General features: G+C 46.5%; 1 protein-coding gene across 1 annotated transcript in view; it reads right to left on the reverse strand.

Annotated features, from left to right (window-relative positions):
* LOC142558616 (uncharacterized) overlaps positions 1–20,603 on the reverse strand; it is a 217,623-nt gene that overhangs the window by 73,181 nt on the left and 123,839 nt on the right. The window contains exon 8 of the mRNA XM_075670792.1: positions 13,416–13,516. Within this exon, the coding sequence (XP_075526907.1) occupies positions 13,416–13,516 (101 nt within the window). The remainder of the gene's footprint in view (positions 1–13,415; positions 13,517–20,603) is intronic.

Genomic DNA, 20,603 nt, shown 5'->3' on the forward strand with positions numbered 1-20,603 from the left:
TACCTGGCTTGGCGACGAGGATCATGTCGGATCTCTTCCATTCATCGGATATCCCCCTCGTTCCGCCAGCCCTCGTCGATGTAGTCTGTCAAGCGGCTCGTTGCCTGGTCGTCCAGGTTCTCGAGAGTCTTGATCACTTTGTCGGGGCCCGGAGCTGACTTGGTCTAGATGGTCTGCAGGCTCGGCTTGATTTCTTGCTGCGGGAAGTCTCTGTTGACGCCCTCGTTGGGAGAGCCCGTGTAGTTCCGGTGGTCTATGGCTGGAGGTATCTCGAGGTACAGCTTCGTGATTTCATCACCCATCTGACGGCTGTGTTCCTCTGTACATGTGTCTGATCTTTTTCATTCCCGCTTTCGCCGCTGTGTTTGTGTCCGACGGGTCGACCAGGTGGTTGATGAACTTCCACGTTTTACCCGTGTTGATGTTGCCGTCCATGGCGTCGCATACGTCGTCCCAGTCCTGATACCATCATGGACGCAGTGTGTTCAGATGCTTTCGTTTAGTTCCGCGAATTTGTGCCTTCGATTTCTGTTGTGGTTTTGCCCTTGCGGAAGTTTCTGGATATATTTATTTTTTGCTTGTACGACGTGCGCGAGCCTGCTGTCCATCCGCGGTGGGTGACCTCCACCGTCGGCGTCATCTTCTTTGTCTTGTCGTGGAGCCCCCCGGTACATCTCGGTCATGGCCTTTTTGCATCACGTAGCACCTCCCCGCTCCAATCTTCTACGTTTCGTAGTGGTCCCTGTTCTTTTAGTCTCTGATTTTGCGGATTTGGTCCCAGTCTACTAGCCTGAGCTTGTTCTTTCTCCTTCGTAGCGCGGGCCTCACCTAGGGCGATACTTCGGATACTGTCATCTCTCCCCAGGTGTCTGAAGGTGTTCTCCCTGGTGATTCTCCTGGCGCTACTACACAGCATTAGGTCCGGTGTGGTGTCCCTATGCGGGCCCCCACCGACTCTGGTGGGCGAGGCCAGCTCGTTGAAAAGGGTTAGGCCGCCGTTTTCTGTAAGCTCTACCAGGTCTTTTCCCTTCTTTGACGAGTGCCCATATCCCCATTGCATGCGTGGGGCGTTCAAGTCACCTCAGATGACGAGCCTGTTGTCGACCGCGATGGTCATTGTTTCGGTAATTAAATCTTCGAAATTGTATACAAGGCCATTTTTGGGCGGGCTACTGTATTCGGTCAGAACGAAAGTACAGCGCTCCTTCTTGCTGCGTGGCACGACTTCTATGACGATGTGGCTGACATCCGTGATGTGTAGCATAATACGCAGGATCGCGACCAGCCCTTTCTTGACTAATGTGCTCACGACTATGTCCCTCCCCGTCTCTTTTGTGTGTTGTTTGTGGGTGGCATTCCCGGCAATATCGGCGTAGTCGAATGTTTCCTGCAACATTACTACGACAGGCTCTTTTTCTTTGAGGCCGTTTTAATTTGTTGTGTCATTACTGATTTTTTGTTTGAGATGCTGCGGCAGTTCCACTGCCAGATGACGAGTCTTCCCTTTTGTTGCTCGGCATCTTTACGATATCATCTTCTCCAGCTCTGCGAGCCGCCTGTCGTACTTTAGGGCGTGCGCCTTCCTCTCTCCCTCGCTGTCACTAATGCAGGCGGCCAGCATCTCGAACATTTTCTCCATTTTGTCCGAGAGCTTGTTGTGCATGTCATTGAGGATGTCACTATTTTTATTCTCTTGACCTCCTGTACTGAACAAACCTGTTCGTTGGTCTTTGTCTCCGGAATCTCTCGCTTGATCCCCAGTAGGTGTGCCAGCTGCACAAAGATCTCCACCGCCTCCTCCATGGCTTGGGTGGACGGGATGGAGACGGAGGCGAAGGCGGCTGAGGGGGGGGATTGTTTCTGCATTTTTTGTGAGTATTTGATGAATTGGTCTCTGTAGTTCGTCCATATCTTCAGCTAATTCGCTGTTCTGTTTTCTTGCTCTTTCTAGCCCCTGTTTCTTTTTCGTTCTGTATTCGTTCACGTGTGCCTCTGTGTGTTCGTACTTGCCCCTACCATTACTGGTATTGCCGGATCCTCCCGATTGACAATTCCCAACTATGTCTGACCAGCTCACCTTTGGTGGAGTCGCCTGTTCTTCATTTCCCTTCGCTTCGGCTTCCTCCCCCTTGTAGCGGATCTCTACCCGCGCCCGGTCATGTCTGTGCTCCTGGACCTGGACTTCTAGGCTGGTCGTCCCCCCGGCCTGGACCTGTGTATGAACCTGGATCCTGATCTGGATCTCGATCTGGGTGCGTGGGATGGTTGTGTGGCTGTTTTCCCCGGCGTCGGGGTCTTGTGAGCCCGACGCCGGGCTCACAAGACAGTTCTTCTTCTGCAGTTCTTCCTTGTTTCTCCTCGCTGTCCGTCTTCTTAGTTTGACCAAGTACGGCTTCTTGTATTTACCACTGCAAATCTGATGCGCTATTGGGTGAGCTTCTACGCAGACTTCACATTTAGGTGCGCATTCGTGGTCTTTGGCCTGATTTTGGCACTGCCCGCCGGGCACGGCTTGTCGTGCGGTCTCGGGCGCACACCGCGTCTGTGCCAGAGCCTACTCCACTCTTTGCTTGTTTCCGATAGAGGGATACTCATTATGATGCTGCTGAATGCACCCATGCGGGAGCCCTGTTGCCCTCGCACAGTAGTATCACGGTGGCTCGTGCTGCCCAGTCTCTCCGCACACGCCAGGGAAGGGTTCCTCACGTTCACCAGTGCGTGAACGAACTGGTCTTTTGCGTAGCTCAGTGTAATTTTGGGGACTATCGCCTTAGCCATCTGTTCTGGTGCCGAGACGTAGGCGTTGCTCATGTACTTCCTGCCGTTGATTGTTAAATCCTTGATTTTGGTGAATTCAGTCGCCTTCTCGCCGTCCGGTGTGCTTATCAACAGGATATTTTGCGCATGGTTGCAGTAGGTCGTGACGATTTCGTCGCTGCCCACTCCTGCTTCATTGCGCATCGCCTCTTCCAAGCTGGCGCTGCACGTATTTCTGATGTTTAGCCCGTCTCTCGGCCTGACGATTATCTTGATGTCGTCGCTAGGTGTCCAGGGTATGTTGCTTGCTCATAAAATCGTAAAGACAAGCGGGTGCCTTGCTTGTCTGCCTCTTCGGTAGCGTTTTCGCGGCCCTTTCTTTTGTGCGTAACTTGGATCCATCCATCCGCGTCGCACTCCTCGACTCGTCTCATGCGATCATTTTTTTTTTCTTCTCTTGACTTGGTATTTGGGGATTCCCCCGCTTCTGCTTTCTCTACCTTCATTTCAGAGGGGTTTGCGATCCTCTGGTTTACAGCGCGATACCGTTTTTCGCCCTGCCTGGGGTTGCGTTTTAGGAATTTGACTCTATAATCCTGCGGAAAACTTTGATAAAAGGCAGAACCATCGTGAAGTGCGTCCGCCGCGCGGGCGCTTCTTGCAGATGAAATAGGCGCTTCATGATATAACCCCTCTCGCGCAGTTTTCAGCTCTTTGTCGAGAGCAAGTGTGCAAATGATAGCTATGTGCATACCATTTATTGTTTATTTAGTTGTTCACAGAAGGCACGTGTTCAGCACATAGAGCGCTCCTTCCAGTTACTATAAAGAAGCGCATCTCTTTTATGTAACTAGTATAATTACGTACAATATTCCCCTTTCTGCCTTGCTCCAGAGTAGTATCTCCTGATTGTTTTTGTCAAATCTTGCAGGAAGGCGCTATGGTGGAATAAATATCGTCCACTATAATGCCGGTAAGGTGCTGCGGTTAATAAATGAACCACGAATGAATGAAGACACTACCACTACCGTTCAGCAAAGCTCGGTATCGCTTTTGCTGGAGAACAAAGACAAACCACTAATTAATTAAATATGGGGTCTTAAGTGCCAGAACCACGATTTGATTACGAGGCAAGGCGCAGTGGAGGACTTGAGAATTATTAACAGTAACATGGAAACTCAGCAAAAATTCATGACACGAACTTAAGAACAAATTTTTGCGTAAGAAAAACCTTACAAAAAAGCGCATTCACAATGCTAAAACTGTTCATAAGATCAGCATCCTTGCGATGCCCGCCGCTGCAAATACCAACCCTGTAGTCGAAAAAAATGCGTAGATGTACGGGTAGCACAGGTATGAACTCCAGCACTTGTAATAGTAAACGTAAATCGATTCAGAAAACCTAAACAGCCGTCGAAGTTGACTAAATAAAGAGAAATTGCTACAATAGGGGTGTAGCAATCTTACGAACAATATTATGTCTATCTTCGCCGCCCGAGCTGACGCGGGTATGCGTTGGAACACGCTTTCGTGGATGATTGGCCAGAGGCCACAACTTAGAGCCCAGGATGGCGCGTGTTTAAATCTATGTGACGTGCTCTGATTTGTCATCTCATAGTGCATTGAGCTGTTTGAGCTCATAATTGTATTGAGCGTGCGCGGCCGTGGAACGTACTAACATTAATGTTATGCGGTGAACTTCTGCCTAATCTCTGACAGGCTGTGTTTCTGTATGCGCGCAATAGCCTGAATTTTCATTCTCGTCATGCTACTTTATTACCTGTTCGCAAATAGAAGTGTGGTGTCCGTCGCTGGCTACCGTAATGTCGGCCATTGGTGTGTTTCGAGCTGTTCCACCGTATTTTCTTTTCTAGTTTGATCTTCCTCATGCTCATAGGACTGCGGATTATTTTTTTTCCTACGCTTTCAGGATATATATTGCTAACGAATGTTATCGCTCAGTGCAGGTCTCACCCGCATGTGTCGGAAGTTTCTCAAATGTTGTCAATGGGTCTATCCGCTGCCTTTTAACAGACTAAGATGGACTATTTGGTTGCTGGTTTCATGGGCCATGGATATAACGGTGCGTTTCAAGGACAGAACACAGTAAGAATGCACACAGGATAGTCGCCGAACTTCAACTGAGCTATACTGCGTAAAGATCACACGAGCAGCAGATCTTGCGCAGAAACATAAGCAAGTATATTGCCACAGCGCACTTTGTCAGCACCAAAGCAGATCAACATGTTTCATTTCATTACTGAAAGACCTGATCTGCGCAAAATTAAAGACGCATTTCTAACCACGATATGAAACTTTCTACGTTCTTCATATCTACGGACTTGGATGCTTATTGTGCCAATATATCCCTTCATTGCTAGATAAATTAAGCGACGCGGTGCTAATGCAACCTTCTCCTTTTTTTATACAAAATGCCTCAAACAATTCCCTCTCTCTTTGAGCCTTGAAACTTCCGGGTATAAACTCTCACCCACAAGTGTTTGCAAGCGTCAACCTACACGATCATCGGACGTATTGGCGAACTGGTTTATGAGGCCATGCCAGACGGCATTTCACAATCACAGCGGCGCAGGGCACGACCTCAAATAATCCACATAGTATGTCTTAAGTCTTTATACGCCCGCTTACGGACTTAAGGTCTTACTGTCTTTGTTACTTTGTTGTTATTTATTTCTTCATTACGTGTGCTTTCGTTTTGGCTTTCGTGTTGTTTGTATCATGGGGGACAAGCTTCCTGGGGGGGGGGGGGAGGGGGGAGTGCCGAAACGCGTACCTCTTTATCTTCCTCGGGTGACCGCGTTTAACCGTCTAACAAGTGTTATCGCTCAGCGCAGGACGTGCCTGTCTGTATCGGAAGTTTCTCGAATGTTATCGATGCTTCTATCCGCTGTTTGTGTTCAGAGGACCATGTGTAACCTGATGGCATGTATTCGCGACGCGAATTGTGTAATACTTTCTGGAAAAAACACGGACACCAGCGATTTCTCCGGAACTTTCGATGGCTCATTTATAAAAGCTGAAGCGCTTGAACAGCAGATAGGTTATCGACGATTGCCGACTGTGCGCGCCACTATCGTTGTTGTTTGGGTGTAGCCTGTTTTTCTGGGCACAGGTTCGCCGCATAAAAAGTTCCGCTATTTACAGTGTCGCTACTCTGTTCCCGACTGCCACTACCACTTTACTAACCCTCCACAGGAAATGAAACTACGAAAAAATGTCTAAATGTTTCTAATTATCAAAACTTGTTGCTGCCGCACAATTCGTTGTGGTCTTCCGGGCTGTTAGGCTCAGCCCTCTGTTATATTGCTCATGATGTCAATTCAGCGCCAAGTCGAAGCGACGTAGCCCCTGTGCCCACAGTTTTGCTTATTCTGTGGCGTAGATGAGAATCAGCGTATGCGTACGACGGATGACAATACTTTCTATGATATGAAGTGGGACATCAATACGATTACATAAGAAATAGTGAGCAAAATACACTTCATGAACGAAGTGAAGAATTGTGGCACGAGTCCACAACGCACGCACGCACGCACACACACACACACACACACACACACATTATATATATATATATATATATATATATATATATATATATATACATATATATAATCGCACTGACGAGTATCACGGGAGACACTTCTTTCTTGGTAAAAAAAAAGTGCACAGCATAACGCTTATAAACACGCCACTATACTTTTGTTTTGTATAAACAAAGAAGGCAACAGGCCACGGAAACGCATGACGACAAAGAAAAGCGACAGCAGACGACAGCCATTGTCGTCTTATGATTGTACGAAGCTCCTTATTCTAAACCCAAGACCAACATCCGCCCTGGGCGAAGTGATGTCACTCACGTCTTTGAGTCACTTCGAGCGATGTTCATTCTATAGTTTCCCCATCTTACTTAAGAGGTCGTTCACAGGCGTTTCTGAATTGAGCGCAAGAATTTTCGTTCAGCCGGCGACAGTCTTGTGGTGCTCCACACAATGTCAGGTCAACATGACGGTCCGCCGGTCTCAGTGGCCTGGTACCGCGAAGCGAACAATGTGAAGCGTGCACGACAATAAACGCGGTCACATATCAACGCGTCGTGTCGGCAAGACTAAGCATTTACATCGCCGCGCGAATTATGCTGCCTTGTGCACTCTCCCGGCGGCGCACAGTTTGATCACTTAATCCAGTGCGTTTGGACGAAGCTACAACATTTGTGTATATTTAGTGTTGTAAGTGCATATGGCAGGCATTGTACTGAAGGACTGTGCGAACTTCACATTAAGCTTGTCGTGCTAGCAGCATACGGCGGACAACTCAATAATTATTTCAATTATGCGAAACTTCCATATTTAGGTCCAGCCACAGCGCACGCACCCTCAACACCTCAGACTCGCTTCAACTCAGTGATGGTTTCGGCTTCGCATGTTTTTATTACTCGCAAGAAAACTGGAAAAATATTTATAGAGAATGCGGTCAGGCAAAGTGACGCAATCTGTCCCATTATATTAATTGCATGCTTAGAACAAGCACTGCGAAGTATTAAGGTCGACGATGAACAGCGAATATCGCAACAACCTTCTGCTTGCCGATGTCATTGTCTCATTCAGCGATGCTGTGGACACATTGCAACACTTCATTGAGGACTTGAGAATTGAGAACCTAGAAAGTGTAAGTAGGTTGAAGAATATTATGCACAATACAAAGGTAATGTCCAATAACCTGTCAAACCAACAAGAATTCATGATCGGCAGTCAGCCTCTAAAGTATGCACAGTAGTAAGATTATCTAAAGGTCTTTAGAATAAAAAGAGGAACAGCGCCACACAGGACGAGCGAGTAAAGAGGACAGAGCGCTAGGTCTATTACTAACAGAAAACCTTGATCATGGGACGGAAATGTACTGACGAATGAAAATGGGTTCGAGTGCATGCGGCCGGCATTGCCAAATCGCTCACCACAGTCGTTAAAAAAGAAATTGTAAAAATAATTCTATTCATCAAGTAATCTCATATGGGCAGAAACTTGGAGGTTAACAATAAAGGTTGAGAATACGATAAGGACTGCTGAAAGAAGAAATGGAACAAAAATGTTAGGCCTAATGCTAAGAGGAAGAGAGGGCGCCACTTTATTGAGAGAATAATCGGAGTTTTGTGGGTGGCCCCCGAAGGGGCGTCGTTGAGAGCGGTGTGGATCACACAGAAGACGAGGGTTGTCAAAATTAAGAGAGAAAATAGGAGTTTGGCAAGCCGCGTAATTCATAGGGTCGGTAGTCCATTATGAATACAGAGTGGGTGCTAAGGGAAAGCAAACGCTGTCGAGGATGGCAGAAAATGTGTTGGGGTAATGAAATCAGGAAATTTCCACGCATAATTTTAGAATCAGCCACTGCGGGTCAGGGGAAATCAGCGATATCTTGGAAAGGCCCTTGTCCTATTGTGAACATAAAAGTACGCTGATGACGTTTTACGGCATCCCAAGTTCGTGCCGTATTTTAACGGACTGTTGTTCTTGAACTACATTTCGTACTATGAGGCCGCATCCGCGCGTTTACAGAACGGCGTTGGGCATCACACCCCTCCCCCCCCCCACCCCTTCCTCAGCCGTCACTACTCTGAGCACTGAGTACTCTGCACAAAATGCATCAGTATCACAAGATCGACGACTTGAACCAATTTGACCCGACACCAACTAGAACGTGGAACTGCTAGGTGCTTCGTGACGGTGCTGTGCAGTATTCTGACGTGGATTTGAGCAAGTGTTCTTCTGAGGCTGGCAAATTAATGGCAACGTTGGCTCTGAGCATCGGGGTGATGATGGCTGTTCCATACGTTCCACTTGGGCTATAACCGACAGCTTTGGTAGGGGCCCCAGGCCTTGGCATCACCAACCTGTGATTTATTACCGGGCTCAAAATTGATGTGTACGTGGCTTTGTGCATTTCGCCTCTGTCAGGATGCGGGCGCCTGAACCTGCAAAATAAATGCTTGACCTGTGCGAGGCGTCGTGTTTTACTGGCTGAGCAGAAGCGAAGAAGAAACGATGAACGCTAATGCGATCTCAAAGTGTGATGGGCAGCGAAGCTTGCACGTGTGGATGTTACATAGTGAAGTTTGCTATAATAAATTGCGAGTGTCGGCAGCCACGGCTTCTGTCTCTATTTATTTTTGAGGGCTGGCTTCATAGCTCTCCGTGCATTGGACAGTGATTCTACGCGAGTCCGTTGGCGGTCGACGACATCGTCGACCTGCACCACCTCAGACGGCCTGCAGAGGGGCCTGGCGTTGAGCGGCGGCGTTAGAACCGCACACGCAACCGTGTGCATGCAGCGCAATCACATACGGTACCGGTGAGCGTTCGGTTGCTGAGCCTCCTGCCTTCATACCATACGAATTATATACTAGGAAGCTTTTTTTTTTCATTTGCATAATTAGAATCGATATACGAGGGTTATTCAAAAAGTAAGGGCTGTTTGGAACTAAAAAACCATATATTAATTCCTTAGTAAAAGCTTTCATTGGCGGGTTTAGTTTAATACAAATCCAGTTCAGTTTTCTACATCGTTATCATCATCATCAGCTTATTTTATGTCCGCTACTGGACGAAGGCCTCTCCCTGCGATCTCCAATTACCCCTGTCCTGCTCCAACCGATTCCAAGTAGCACCCGCAAATTTCCTCATTTCGTCGCATCACCTAGTCTTCTGCCGTCCTCTACTGCGCTTCCTTTCTCTTGATACCCATTCTGTTACCCTAATAGTCCAACGGTTATCTACCCTGCGCATTACGTGACCTGCCTAGTGCCATTTTTTGGTCCTAATTTCAATTAGAATATCAGCTATACCCGTTTGCCCTCTGATCCAAACCGCTCTCCGTCTCTTAACGTTATACCTAGCATTCTTCTTTCCATCGCTCTTTGCGCGGTCCTTAACTTGTTCTCAAGCTTCTTTGCCAGTCTCCAAGTCTCTGCCTCGTATGTCAGCACCGGTAAAATGCACCGATTTTACACCTTCCTTTTCAATGATAATGGTAAGCTTCCAGTCAGGAGCTGACAAGGTCTGCCGTATGCGATCCAACCCATTTTTATTCTATGAATTTCCTTCTCGTGGTCAGGGTTCCTTGTGAGTAATTTCCCTAGGTAAACGTACTCATTCACAGACTCTAGATGTTTGCTGGCGATCCTGAGCGCTTGTTCTCTTGCCCAGTTATTCATCCTTATCTTTGTGTTCTGCATATTAATATTCAACCCCACTCTTACACTCTCTATGGTAAGGTCCTCAATGATTTGTTGTAACTCCTTTGCAGTATTACTGAATAGAACAATGTCATCGGCAAACTGAAGGTTGCTGAGGTATTCGCCGTCGATTGTTACTCGTAAGGCTTCCCAGTTTAATAGCTTGAATACTTCTTCCAAGCATGCAGTGGTTAGCACTGGAGCAATGGCCTCTCGTTGTCTGACCCCTTTCTTTATAGCTGTCTTCCTACTTTTCTTGGGTAGAGTTAAGGTAGCTGTGGAATCTCTGTAGATATTTTCCAAGATATTTACGTAAGCGGTCTGTACTCCCTGATTACATAATGCCTCTGTGACTGCTGGTATATCTACTGAGTCTAATGCTTTTACGTAAACTTTTCTACATAATCACCGTTAGCTTCTAAGTACTTTTCGTACCGCTGCACCACTTTCTTTCGTCCCTCCACATAGAAGCTCGCCGCCTGAGAATTGAACTAGTTGACAACAGCAGTCTTGAGTTTCTCGTTGTCTTCTAACCGTTATCCTCCAAAGCATTATTTTAGTGCCATAAGAGGAAACAGCCACTTGGTACAAGGTCGAGACTGTAGGGTCGTGATCGAAAAGTTCCCAACCAAAATCTTGAATGTTCTCCTTGGTTCGAGCAGTGGTGTGAGGACACCCGCTGTCATGAGGGAGGTCAATTACAAACGACAGCTTCCCCGCGCCGTCAATTTTTGATTGGAAGTCTCACTTTGGGGAGCATTTCGCAGTATACGTCAGCTGTAACTTTGGTCCAACGTTCCGTGAAATCAGCCAAAAGAACGCCGTTTTCTTCCCAGAACACGGTAGCCACCATTTTGCGACTCAAGTAAGGAGATTGCTTGAATGTTTTCGGTTTTGGTCAAAGGAGTGGTGCCATATTGCATTGATTTTTGTTTTGTTTCTGCAGTGCCGTAGGATAGTCGAGTCTCCTCGCCTGTAACGATGTGCGAAAACAAGCCATCTCCGTTTTATCGCTAGCGGTCCAAAAACGCTCATCCACTTGAGATTCGTTGCTGCTTGAGTTGGTCGGTAAGCATTTTTGGTACCCACCTAGCACACACTTTGTGATATCAGAACTTTTCAGTTACCATCGTGTAATACGTGTCCAACAAGAGGCAATTTATCAGCCAGACTACTAACTGTCAGTCGTTCATCTAATAGCAATTATCGGTCCATTTCTTGAACAGTTTCCTTGGCCCGGATGCTGGGCCTGCCACTCCACTCTTCATTGTGCACATTTGTACGGCCATTACTGATGTCAAGATACCATTTTTTTACCTCTGCTTAACTCACTCTCGGTACATAAACTAGGCGCAACTCACCATGAATCTAAGAAGCTGATGACCCTTTTGCACGCAAACATAGAATTACAGCTAGCACTTCACAACAGGCTGCAGCAACGACTTTCGCGGATTCTGCATTCTCCGTCAACCAGGCGACTACTTGACCGAAATCATCGCTTGATTACCTTGACGAAGAATGAACAGATGGTGTGGCACAAATATAACTGTATTCTGGCGAGTAAATATACAATATAGGCAAACGGTTCTTACTTTTTGAATAACTCTCGTATATTTAGTCACTTTGTACTACGACGGTGGTAGTGGTCACGTATACAGGTGGGTTTAGCCTGGTAGAACTGACCGGTAATTGCTCCGACTGAGCGCCTCTTTCTACGCCAAATACGTCATTATGCGTCAATCTGTCTGTCGTAGAAATGTGAGGAAAATGCGTAACACTTCTACTTCAATTTTTTGAAGGTGGCGCGGTGAACGGGTCAGCGTGGCTGCGCTTGTCGGCACTGTAGCAGACGCCGGGAAAAAGACGATGCCGAATAGGGGTGCGCAGCGATTTGCCATCAGAATATAGCCGCAACTACATATGCATGATGGGCGATCATGCTATCACTTCACCGCACTTCTCTCATTTCTGGTCATCTAGTCCGATCTTCGCTTCCTCCTCGCTCTCATACGACTCCAAAAGTTAAATGCGCTGCCACTTCGGTTGCACACTTATCTGATAGCAATATCATTTTGGCTAACAAATTGCGTACGAACAGCGCCGCTTGGCGAATTCCGCCCCTATTCGCCTACAACGTCGGTTGCGTGCCACTGGTCAATCAGTCGCCCCGCCGTCCAATTGATGTCACGTTTGGGAGAATTAGGGATTCGTCAAGACAAGTGAGAGTTAGAGCACTGCATGGGCCTGGTATTTCAAACCGGACCCTGTCCGGGCCCGCCTTATGAAGCCCGTGATAGTAAGCCCAGGACGGGCCTGGGCCCATGGTGCCGCGCCCGGCCTCGCCCCGGATCTGTGTTACTAAGTCCGGGCCCGAACGTCCATTACTAATTTTAGCCAGGCCCACGTGTGCGTGACCAGGTCCGGCCTGTACGTAAAAAAATGTTTTACATACACTCTAAAAATAGTTTATACCCTTTGGGGTGTATATTCGCCACACAACAACAATCGTCATCTGCCTTGCTTGCGTTTCCTTTCTTGAAAACGCCGCGCCCGCTACTTTCCTGTTGGGAATGCTATGTCATGCTGATAACGCGCATGCCGTTCGTTACTGGAAAGTACCGGGCTCGCCGCGTTAAAGAAATGAAATGGGGACAAGACAGATGACGATTGTGTGGCAAAAGGGTGTAATTTTTCTTAGGAGTGTAGGGAACATCAGTGATTTGGCCGAATGCCTGCGCTGTTTTTCCGCTGGTACGCATGCACTTACCTTCATTGTACGGTTTTGACCCTGTGAACTCATGTAGCATGCAAATATATAACCAGGCGAATTCGTGCGCACACAGCATCAAATCATCAAATACACACGCAAGTACTTAAAGAAGCACACCTTGTGTCAGCGCTAAAATAATTTAATAGTATCGAGAGTTCTAATAGTGCAATCGCAAAAACGGTAACATCGGTAATTCATTGAATGGCGGTTTATTTATTTAATTTATTTTTCCTTACGCTAAAAGAACGCTAGTTTTTGTAGAAAAGAAAGAAATTCGAATTCCATCAGTTTTTTCTTTTTTTCATTTTCTTTGCTGAGGTATACAAAGAGCCAGCTCTTTCACGTTGTCACTTTAGGTTGGCACAGAATGCCTTGCACCATGCAATGCCTAATGTTCGCGCGTGCTCGAAGGCATGACTTCGGCCCTTTATTGAGCGAGCCCGAGTCCGGCCTCCGCCCGTGGCTTCAAGTTTGATCCCGACCTAAGACCGTGGGTTCAAGCCCGGGCCCAGGCTGGGCCCACCGAAAGACGCTTTGAACGGCCCGGGCTTTGTGTCTGTCCGTGCCCGTGCAGGGCTCTAATCGTTCTCCCCGCTTGGCGCAAAGCTTTGCGACACTATTCGTTTCACCGGTACTCACCTTTAGGCTCACGTACGGCATAGGGATTCCCGAGCTCTTGAAGTCACGGCACATCCTTCGTGTGTGGGTGACAGCGCAGCATGTTTCGGTCAGACCGTATCCTGCAATATAATTGCGAGATCAGAAATCTGGACACTTTTTATGCAGTACAGGGTTACGCATAAGAACGGTACAGTGCCAGGCAAATCTGTGCTACACATATGTCCCTAAAAAATGACTTTCATATAAACTTGATTTTAAAAATATAGTTTATACACCTACCTTGCAAGATTCCATCGTAACAAACGGAGGCAACTGACCTGCTCATGGCTTAGCTACGTCGACCTCCGGAAGCACGTGGGCCGTAGTAGCGACCTGAAGAGCTTCGCCAAGAACGAACACTGAGGTGGTCAGTTAATTTGTGAAGAACATTGGTTTGCGCCAGGGGCCCCTCCTAGTGGAGGGGCCCGTCCTACGGTGGAGCAACGGGGTTCGCGGCAGAACTGCCGCAACGAATCATGTCCCACACGAGCAACTTCCTGCCACCCTCATGGAACGGACTCTAGGCACGAAGTCTCGCACAAGACGCTCGGCGCTGTTTTATCCTTGAGGCACCACTCATCTACAACACGGCACAACCGCAGATAACTCTGATGACAGAATTACCTATCTTGTGTACTGCAACTTTGGACGCCACGAGAACGAGTGTGCCCCCAGTGACCGTGTCTAGGATGAATGTCATTACAGAGATAGATAAAGGCAAAGAAAATTCAGAGAGGCTAACCGGAGGATTGCGCCAATGCAGGATACAAACCAAAGCAAGAAGCTGCGCCGCCACTACCTTGGCCCGTACAAGACCACTCGTAGGGTTGGCGGTCTGCTTTACGAGGTCGCATGACGCACTCCTATCCACGCCGCACACGTTCTCACGCCGCACATTACCGGCGCTTGAAACCGTATTGTGAATGCTATGAGATTTTGCTTTGCTTTAATTTGTTGGTAAGTTGTTGCTTTTTCATGTTGAGTATTTTCAGTGACTGCATGTTTCATGTCCTTCATGACGAACTAAGAGGAGCTCAAGAGACACGGACAGTAGAATGACAAGACAATGTCCTACTATAGTGCGCTTCTTGGGGCGCATCTTGCGTTCATAGTACTCAGCCAACTCAGGAAAATAGTCTTTTTCGCGCGTTTCGATTCAATGATATTCAAACAGCGGTTTCATGCACGTAAAACGAGTTGTATTCTTGTTTCGCTACTTAAATGTCAGCATTAAAGACTATGCGCTTAGCTTGGGTTAAGACAGAGCAAACTAACTTTTTGCATTTAGCAAGAGTTTGCCGTTTGATGCGTACAGGGTTGTGTCCAAATCATTAAAATTGTGTCCGTGATAAATGTTGTTGACGAAAACTGCCCAAGTGAAGTTCAGTCTATTGAAAGAATTCATAGGTTAGGGAAAAAAATTTCCGGTAGAACTCGATAAGTCATCCTGAGGATGGCAGACCATAGAGATAAAATGAAAGTTTTGCAAAACTGCACAAAACTGAAAGACACGGATTACAGCGTAAGTGAAGATTTCTCTGCAAGAGTACAGGGAATAAGAAAAAAGCTATGGGACTCGGCAAGTGAGGAAAAGACGGCAAAAAAGAAGGTATAACATAAAGATTCTTTTTGATAAATTAATGGTAAACAATACGCTGTACAGCTGGAATGAAGAACGTGAGAAAAGGTGCAAACGGCGAACTTATTCAGGAGCAAGTGATAGTTGACGCATGCACGGCCAACATGCTGGCTTCAACATATTCAACGTAAATGCAAGAAGTCTGATAAACAAAGCGCATGCGCTTGAAGCTCTAGTTATTGATCACACGCCTGACATTGCTATAACTACGGAAACCTGGTTGCATAAAAATATACTCGACAGCGAGATACTGTGGGCTCAATGGTAATGAGATGGCCTATGCTGCAGCAAGGCGCGCCCTCAGCAATGGACTGCGAACTGTAGTCCCATTCTCCAGACCGGACATTACATGCCTCCTGTCGGAATTAATGATGTGTGCGACGAGAAGATACTGGGCCCAGCCAGACGCTCGCCACACCCGCCATAAAAGGCTGGATCCCAATATGCAATTTCCTGTTCTGCGTGGAATTCCACGCCATCATACATGCCTGATACACCGACTGCGATTAGGCGTCGTCTTCACGCGCAAATACTTGCACATCCCGGACTGTTCAGTGCGTGGCGTTGTAGAAACTATAGATCATGTGTTTGTGGTGTGCCCTGGGTGTGCGCGGAAGACTGACAATGGCAGCTACCTTGAGACGTTTATGCGATAGGCCAATGTCAGAAGAACTATTGCTAGGCGCATGGCCACAGAGTTGGCAGAGGATGGAGACAATGCGTGCTCTTTCACGTTTCTTAGGCGACACGGGCCTGGACTCACGCTTGTGATGACACTTATACAACGCGTCCTTCACCTCGTTACTCCCAGTATCACCCCCCACTGTGACCCTTTTTCTTCCCCTCTTCCCCTTCCCTTACGTAGAGTAACAGGCCAGATGCTCCATTTTCCGACCGCCCGCTCTACATTTTCCAATCATTAAACTACTTCTTCGATAGCGAAATCGCGCCACCCGAATATTCGCTGGTTAGGAGGGATCAAGATGGAAGAGGCTGAGGTGTGGCCCTCCTGGTGAAACGAAATATCATATTTTCCACTTTAGAAGTACCAGGAAATATTGAGGCTGTATGGATTACTACAAAATTGAATAATCGCACTGTATTCATCGGAGCGGTATACAGGCCTCCGAACTCTCCAGTAGAACACATTTTATTGTTAAGAGAATTCATGGAAACGTACGTGAAAGGGCAAGACAGCATACTCTTACTAGGTGATTTTAATCTCCCGGCTACTGACTTGGATTCATCTGTGGCCGGAGACAAAGGGGTTACACCTTTTGAGATGTTTTGGATTTACTATATTCTTACAGTTTAACCCAGCTTGTTAACCAATATACTAGGATGTGCGCAACAACTTCATCTGTACTTGACCTCATATTACTCTCAAATGCTTCGACATCGCATGTGACTGACGGTCTTGTCGATGAAGGGTTATCTGACCACAAAATGGTTATTCTGTCCTTGAACATGTCATCGTACCCCTTGCACCAGGATTCACGCATCCAATATCTAAACTTTCAAGCTGCTGATGATGTTAGTGTCTTGGGTTACCTTGAAAGGTCGTTTGATAACTTTGTTTATGAATCCAATGGTGGCACTGACGATCTCTGGGACTTCTTTTCCAAGGTTACGATGCATTGCATTACGCGATTTTTCCCTATAGGTATCAAAAAATGCAAACGAAATAGCCCATGGATTACAAGGGAAATAATTCATGTCAAACGGAGATTAAAAAGGAAACCAAAAGCTTGTTCTCGACATCCTAGCACCCAAAACAAGGCTTTTCTTTATAACATGAGGCTCGACTTAAACCGTCTTATCAAGGAGTCCAAGGAGAGATTCTTTAATGTAGCACTGAAAAATTTCCTTCATAAAGCACCTAGTAAATTTTTGAGATATATAACCCCTTCTAAAAACAATTTAAAGATGAGGATGAAATGATTACCCAAGAACGTACAGGAAAATTCAATTCCTTTTTTTTCCTCCGGGTTCACCAATGACGATGACACACTTCCGTACTTTCATGGCACCTCTGACCACCCTTCAGCATCTGACCTAATCAACAAGGAAGGAGTCCTCAACCTTCTTCTGTGCATTAACATTAAGGAAATTCCCCGGCCCTGATAGCATCCCGAATGAGTTCCTATATGGGTATGATCCGTGGGTTGCCAAATATCTTGCCGTAGTCTTTCAATCTTCGCTCATCCAGGGAACATTTCCTACAGCCTGGAAGCAAACCAAAATAATTCCAGTTCATAAACGTGGGAGCACATCTGAGGTAGGAAACTACAGGCCTATTTCTCTTACGAGCACCTGCTCCAAACTGCTTGAGCATATAGTTTGTAAACATCTGTCAAATTACCTAGAAGCTTACAATTTCTTATCGCTAGCACAACATGGTTTTCGCAAGAGGTTGTCTACAATAACGCAGCTTGTTCAAATCGTTCACGATCTTTCACAAACGTTAAATTGCTGAGGACAGGTCGACCTAACTTTTTTAGACTTCGCCAAAGCGTTTGGTAAGGTATCGCATCCTAAATTCCTGCTAAAAATGAATGAAATATTTAGAAATCCAAAAAGTGGTTTACATCCTACCTTCAGTCTCATGAGCAGTATGTCGAAATAAATAAAATTAAATTCATGTCCAAACCAGTTTTGTCTGGAGTACCCGAAGGCCGTGTCTTGGGTTCTCGTTTATTTCTTACACTTATTAATGATTTGCCTTCTGATATAACTGTTCCACTAATGCTCTTTGCAGACGACCACGTTAGTTACAATAGGATCGAATCTTTAAGTCACCAGCTAGATCTTAACAAAAATTTACTAAAAATATTAAACTGGTGTAATGAGTAGCAAGTGCCACTGAACCCAGTAAAATCAGTTTGTATGACCATAACAAGAAAGAAGGTGACTTTGCGGTACACATACAGCATCGGTCCACACGAACTAAAAACAGTAGCAGAATATAAATATCTACGACTAATATTTACTCAAGAATTGAGGCGGAATACGCATATCAATCAGGTGTGTAGCAGGGCAAATAAAGCCTTATGGGGTCTCAAGCGAAAACTGTATAGCACAGCTCCTGAAGTGAAAAGCTTGGCATATGATATTAGTAAGGCCAATTATTGAATACGCTAAGATTGTATGGGATCTGTGCACTGTAACGAACCGTAATAAACTGGACAGTGTTCAACGACGGGCCTCCAGATTCATATTTAATAAGTATCAGCGCGTGCACTCTCCTACTGAACTATGCAGACGTGCAAACCTCTCCGCTTTAGAACTAAGGACTAAGTTTCACCGACTGAAATTTTTATACCTAATTATTCATAACCAGGTTAAAATTAATTTAGCTGATTTCTGTGCAATTTCGCCAGATCAACGCTCCAGACACAAGCACAGTTTATACATACAAGCCGCTAGTTACACGGAATGATATATTCAAGTAAAGTTTTTTCCGTGGGCGATCAAAGAATGGAATTAATTACCCAATCCATTTGTCACATGTTCTTCTGCCAGTGTTTTACTGCTGGTTTGGAGAATGTTATTTTCCCGGATATGAATGCGTCATAGCAACTGTTTCTCTTTCTGATGCGCATACTGCGAGTGTTTTGTCTTTGATCACCGCATGTCACGTTTTACAGAAACTGCTATGGTATTGTGTTTTGATCTACATATACCGATATTTTGTATCTTTTTTGTTGTATTATATCCACTCCTGTAATGGTTCATTCTTGAACTGACAGTATAAATAAACAAACAAACAAAGAGTTAGCTAACGTTTTCTACAGCTAAAGAAATTAGACTTTTATGTGCCACTATCCACTTATACCTTTTTCGTACGTATCCTTGTCTTGCGCGAGTCTGCTGAAAAGAGCGCAGTAGGCGCTTTCACGCGGAAGCTTTTCTCATACTATACGGTTTCTATCAACCGAAAGCTGTATCCTAAGTTAAAACACATCGCTATCTTTGCGTCATTATTGACACCAACCTCTCGTAGGGACTCCACTGCGTCTATTTGAAGAAGCTTTCTACTATTTCTCTGATGTGGAAATCCCTCTGTGGGAAAACTTGGAGTGCACTTGTGGAATCCAAAATGTACATCTATATATCATTCCTGCGTTACAGTCCGCCAGTCTTTTAATACACATCCAAGGGTAACATTCGCTTTCTTGAGAACATACAAAGTCGAGCCCTACGGTCGGATCTAGGTTTAGGTCGATGTACAGGCGCCTACAAAAGTGGCATACTCCACGCAACGGGAGCCGGAGCAACGGCAAACGGCATCGCGAGGCCATCTACAGGCAGCATCTGGGGTCGAGACAGCCAATGGGTGCCCTTTATTATATGCAAGCATGTCGCTTTACTCGTGTCAATGTTTCGTGCTTCAGCTCGCCAAAATGCCGAGCGACGCCGCTGCGGTAGCAATCTGCGTGGAGTATATCACTTTTGTCGGCGCCTGTACCTCAACATCAGCAACAATCGTCATCACCAGAGATCATTTTCTTGCAACTTCTGTAACAGTCGACTCGCGCAGAGTTATTTCTGAAGGTCAACGCTTGGCTTCCCTTTTGGCACAAACCAACGCTTCACTTTCGCGGCCGCTCACCTCGAAGGAGTATACTGACACACGTACTTGTTTGTCGTTCTCGGGAAATCGCGTTTCACCTGCTAACAAATGTCAAACGTTAACGCTTAGCGCAGGACGCGCCTGCATGGATCGGAAGTTTCTCGAATGTTATCGATGGCTCTATGCGTTGTCGGTTGCCGCCGCGCCTCATGTAATCTGACTGCGTGCGCGACGCGAATTCTGTGGTACTTTCTGGAAGATCCGCGGTAACAAGCGATTACTCTGTAACGTTCAATGACTCATGCATAAAACCTGACGCGCTTGAACCGCAGGATCAGATTTCCACGATCGCCGACTGCGTTCGCCGCTATCGCTGTGTTTTGGGTGTAGCCTCTTTTGTGGGCACAGGTTTGCCCAATAAGAAAACTTCTTTCTTAGTCTTCCTCATTCTTAGATTTGCTGCTGTGTTTTTCACTGTCACTACATGACATCTGGTGGAGATGCTAGTGCGTTCGTGTACAGAACAGCCCTGCACAGCCGCTATTCAAGCCTGAAAACCGAAGACCGCACCAACTACCCGCCGGACCGTGGAGCAAGCCGCAGGCTACAAAACCTGTTCCCGGAGCACGGCCTTCTGCCTTAAACGACCAAGAATATCGTGGCTAACTCAGCAAACGAATGGTAGCGTCAGCGTCCCCATCACGCTGCAATAGCCCAGCGAAGCACGGACCTTCCGTTGCTCATAGTTTGAAGACCAGGAAACTAGCTGCAAACATACGAAATGGTTGCTGCAGTCAATTGGAGCTACGATGACAAGCTGCGGCACGTGTGTTTGGCCTTGGAAGACGCCGCTAAGGCGTTGTTTAAGAACTGGGAATCGCCCCTATCGACATGAGACCTGCTGCGCAAGGGCTTCCTGCAGACCTTTACTAGCGTCCTGCGCAAAGAGCAAGCT

Source organism: Dermacentor variabilis, chromosome 9, assembly GCF_050947875.1.
Source record: "Dermacentor variabilis isolate Ectoservices chromosome 9, ASM5094787v1, whole genome shotgun sequence".
Lineage (NCBI taxonomy): Eukaryota > Metazoa > Arthropoda > Arachnida > Ixodida > Ixodidae > Dermacentor > Dermacentor variabilis.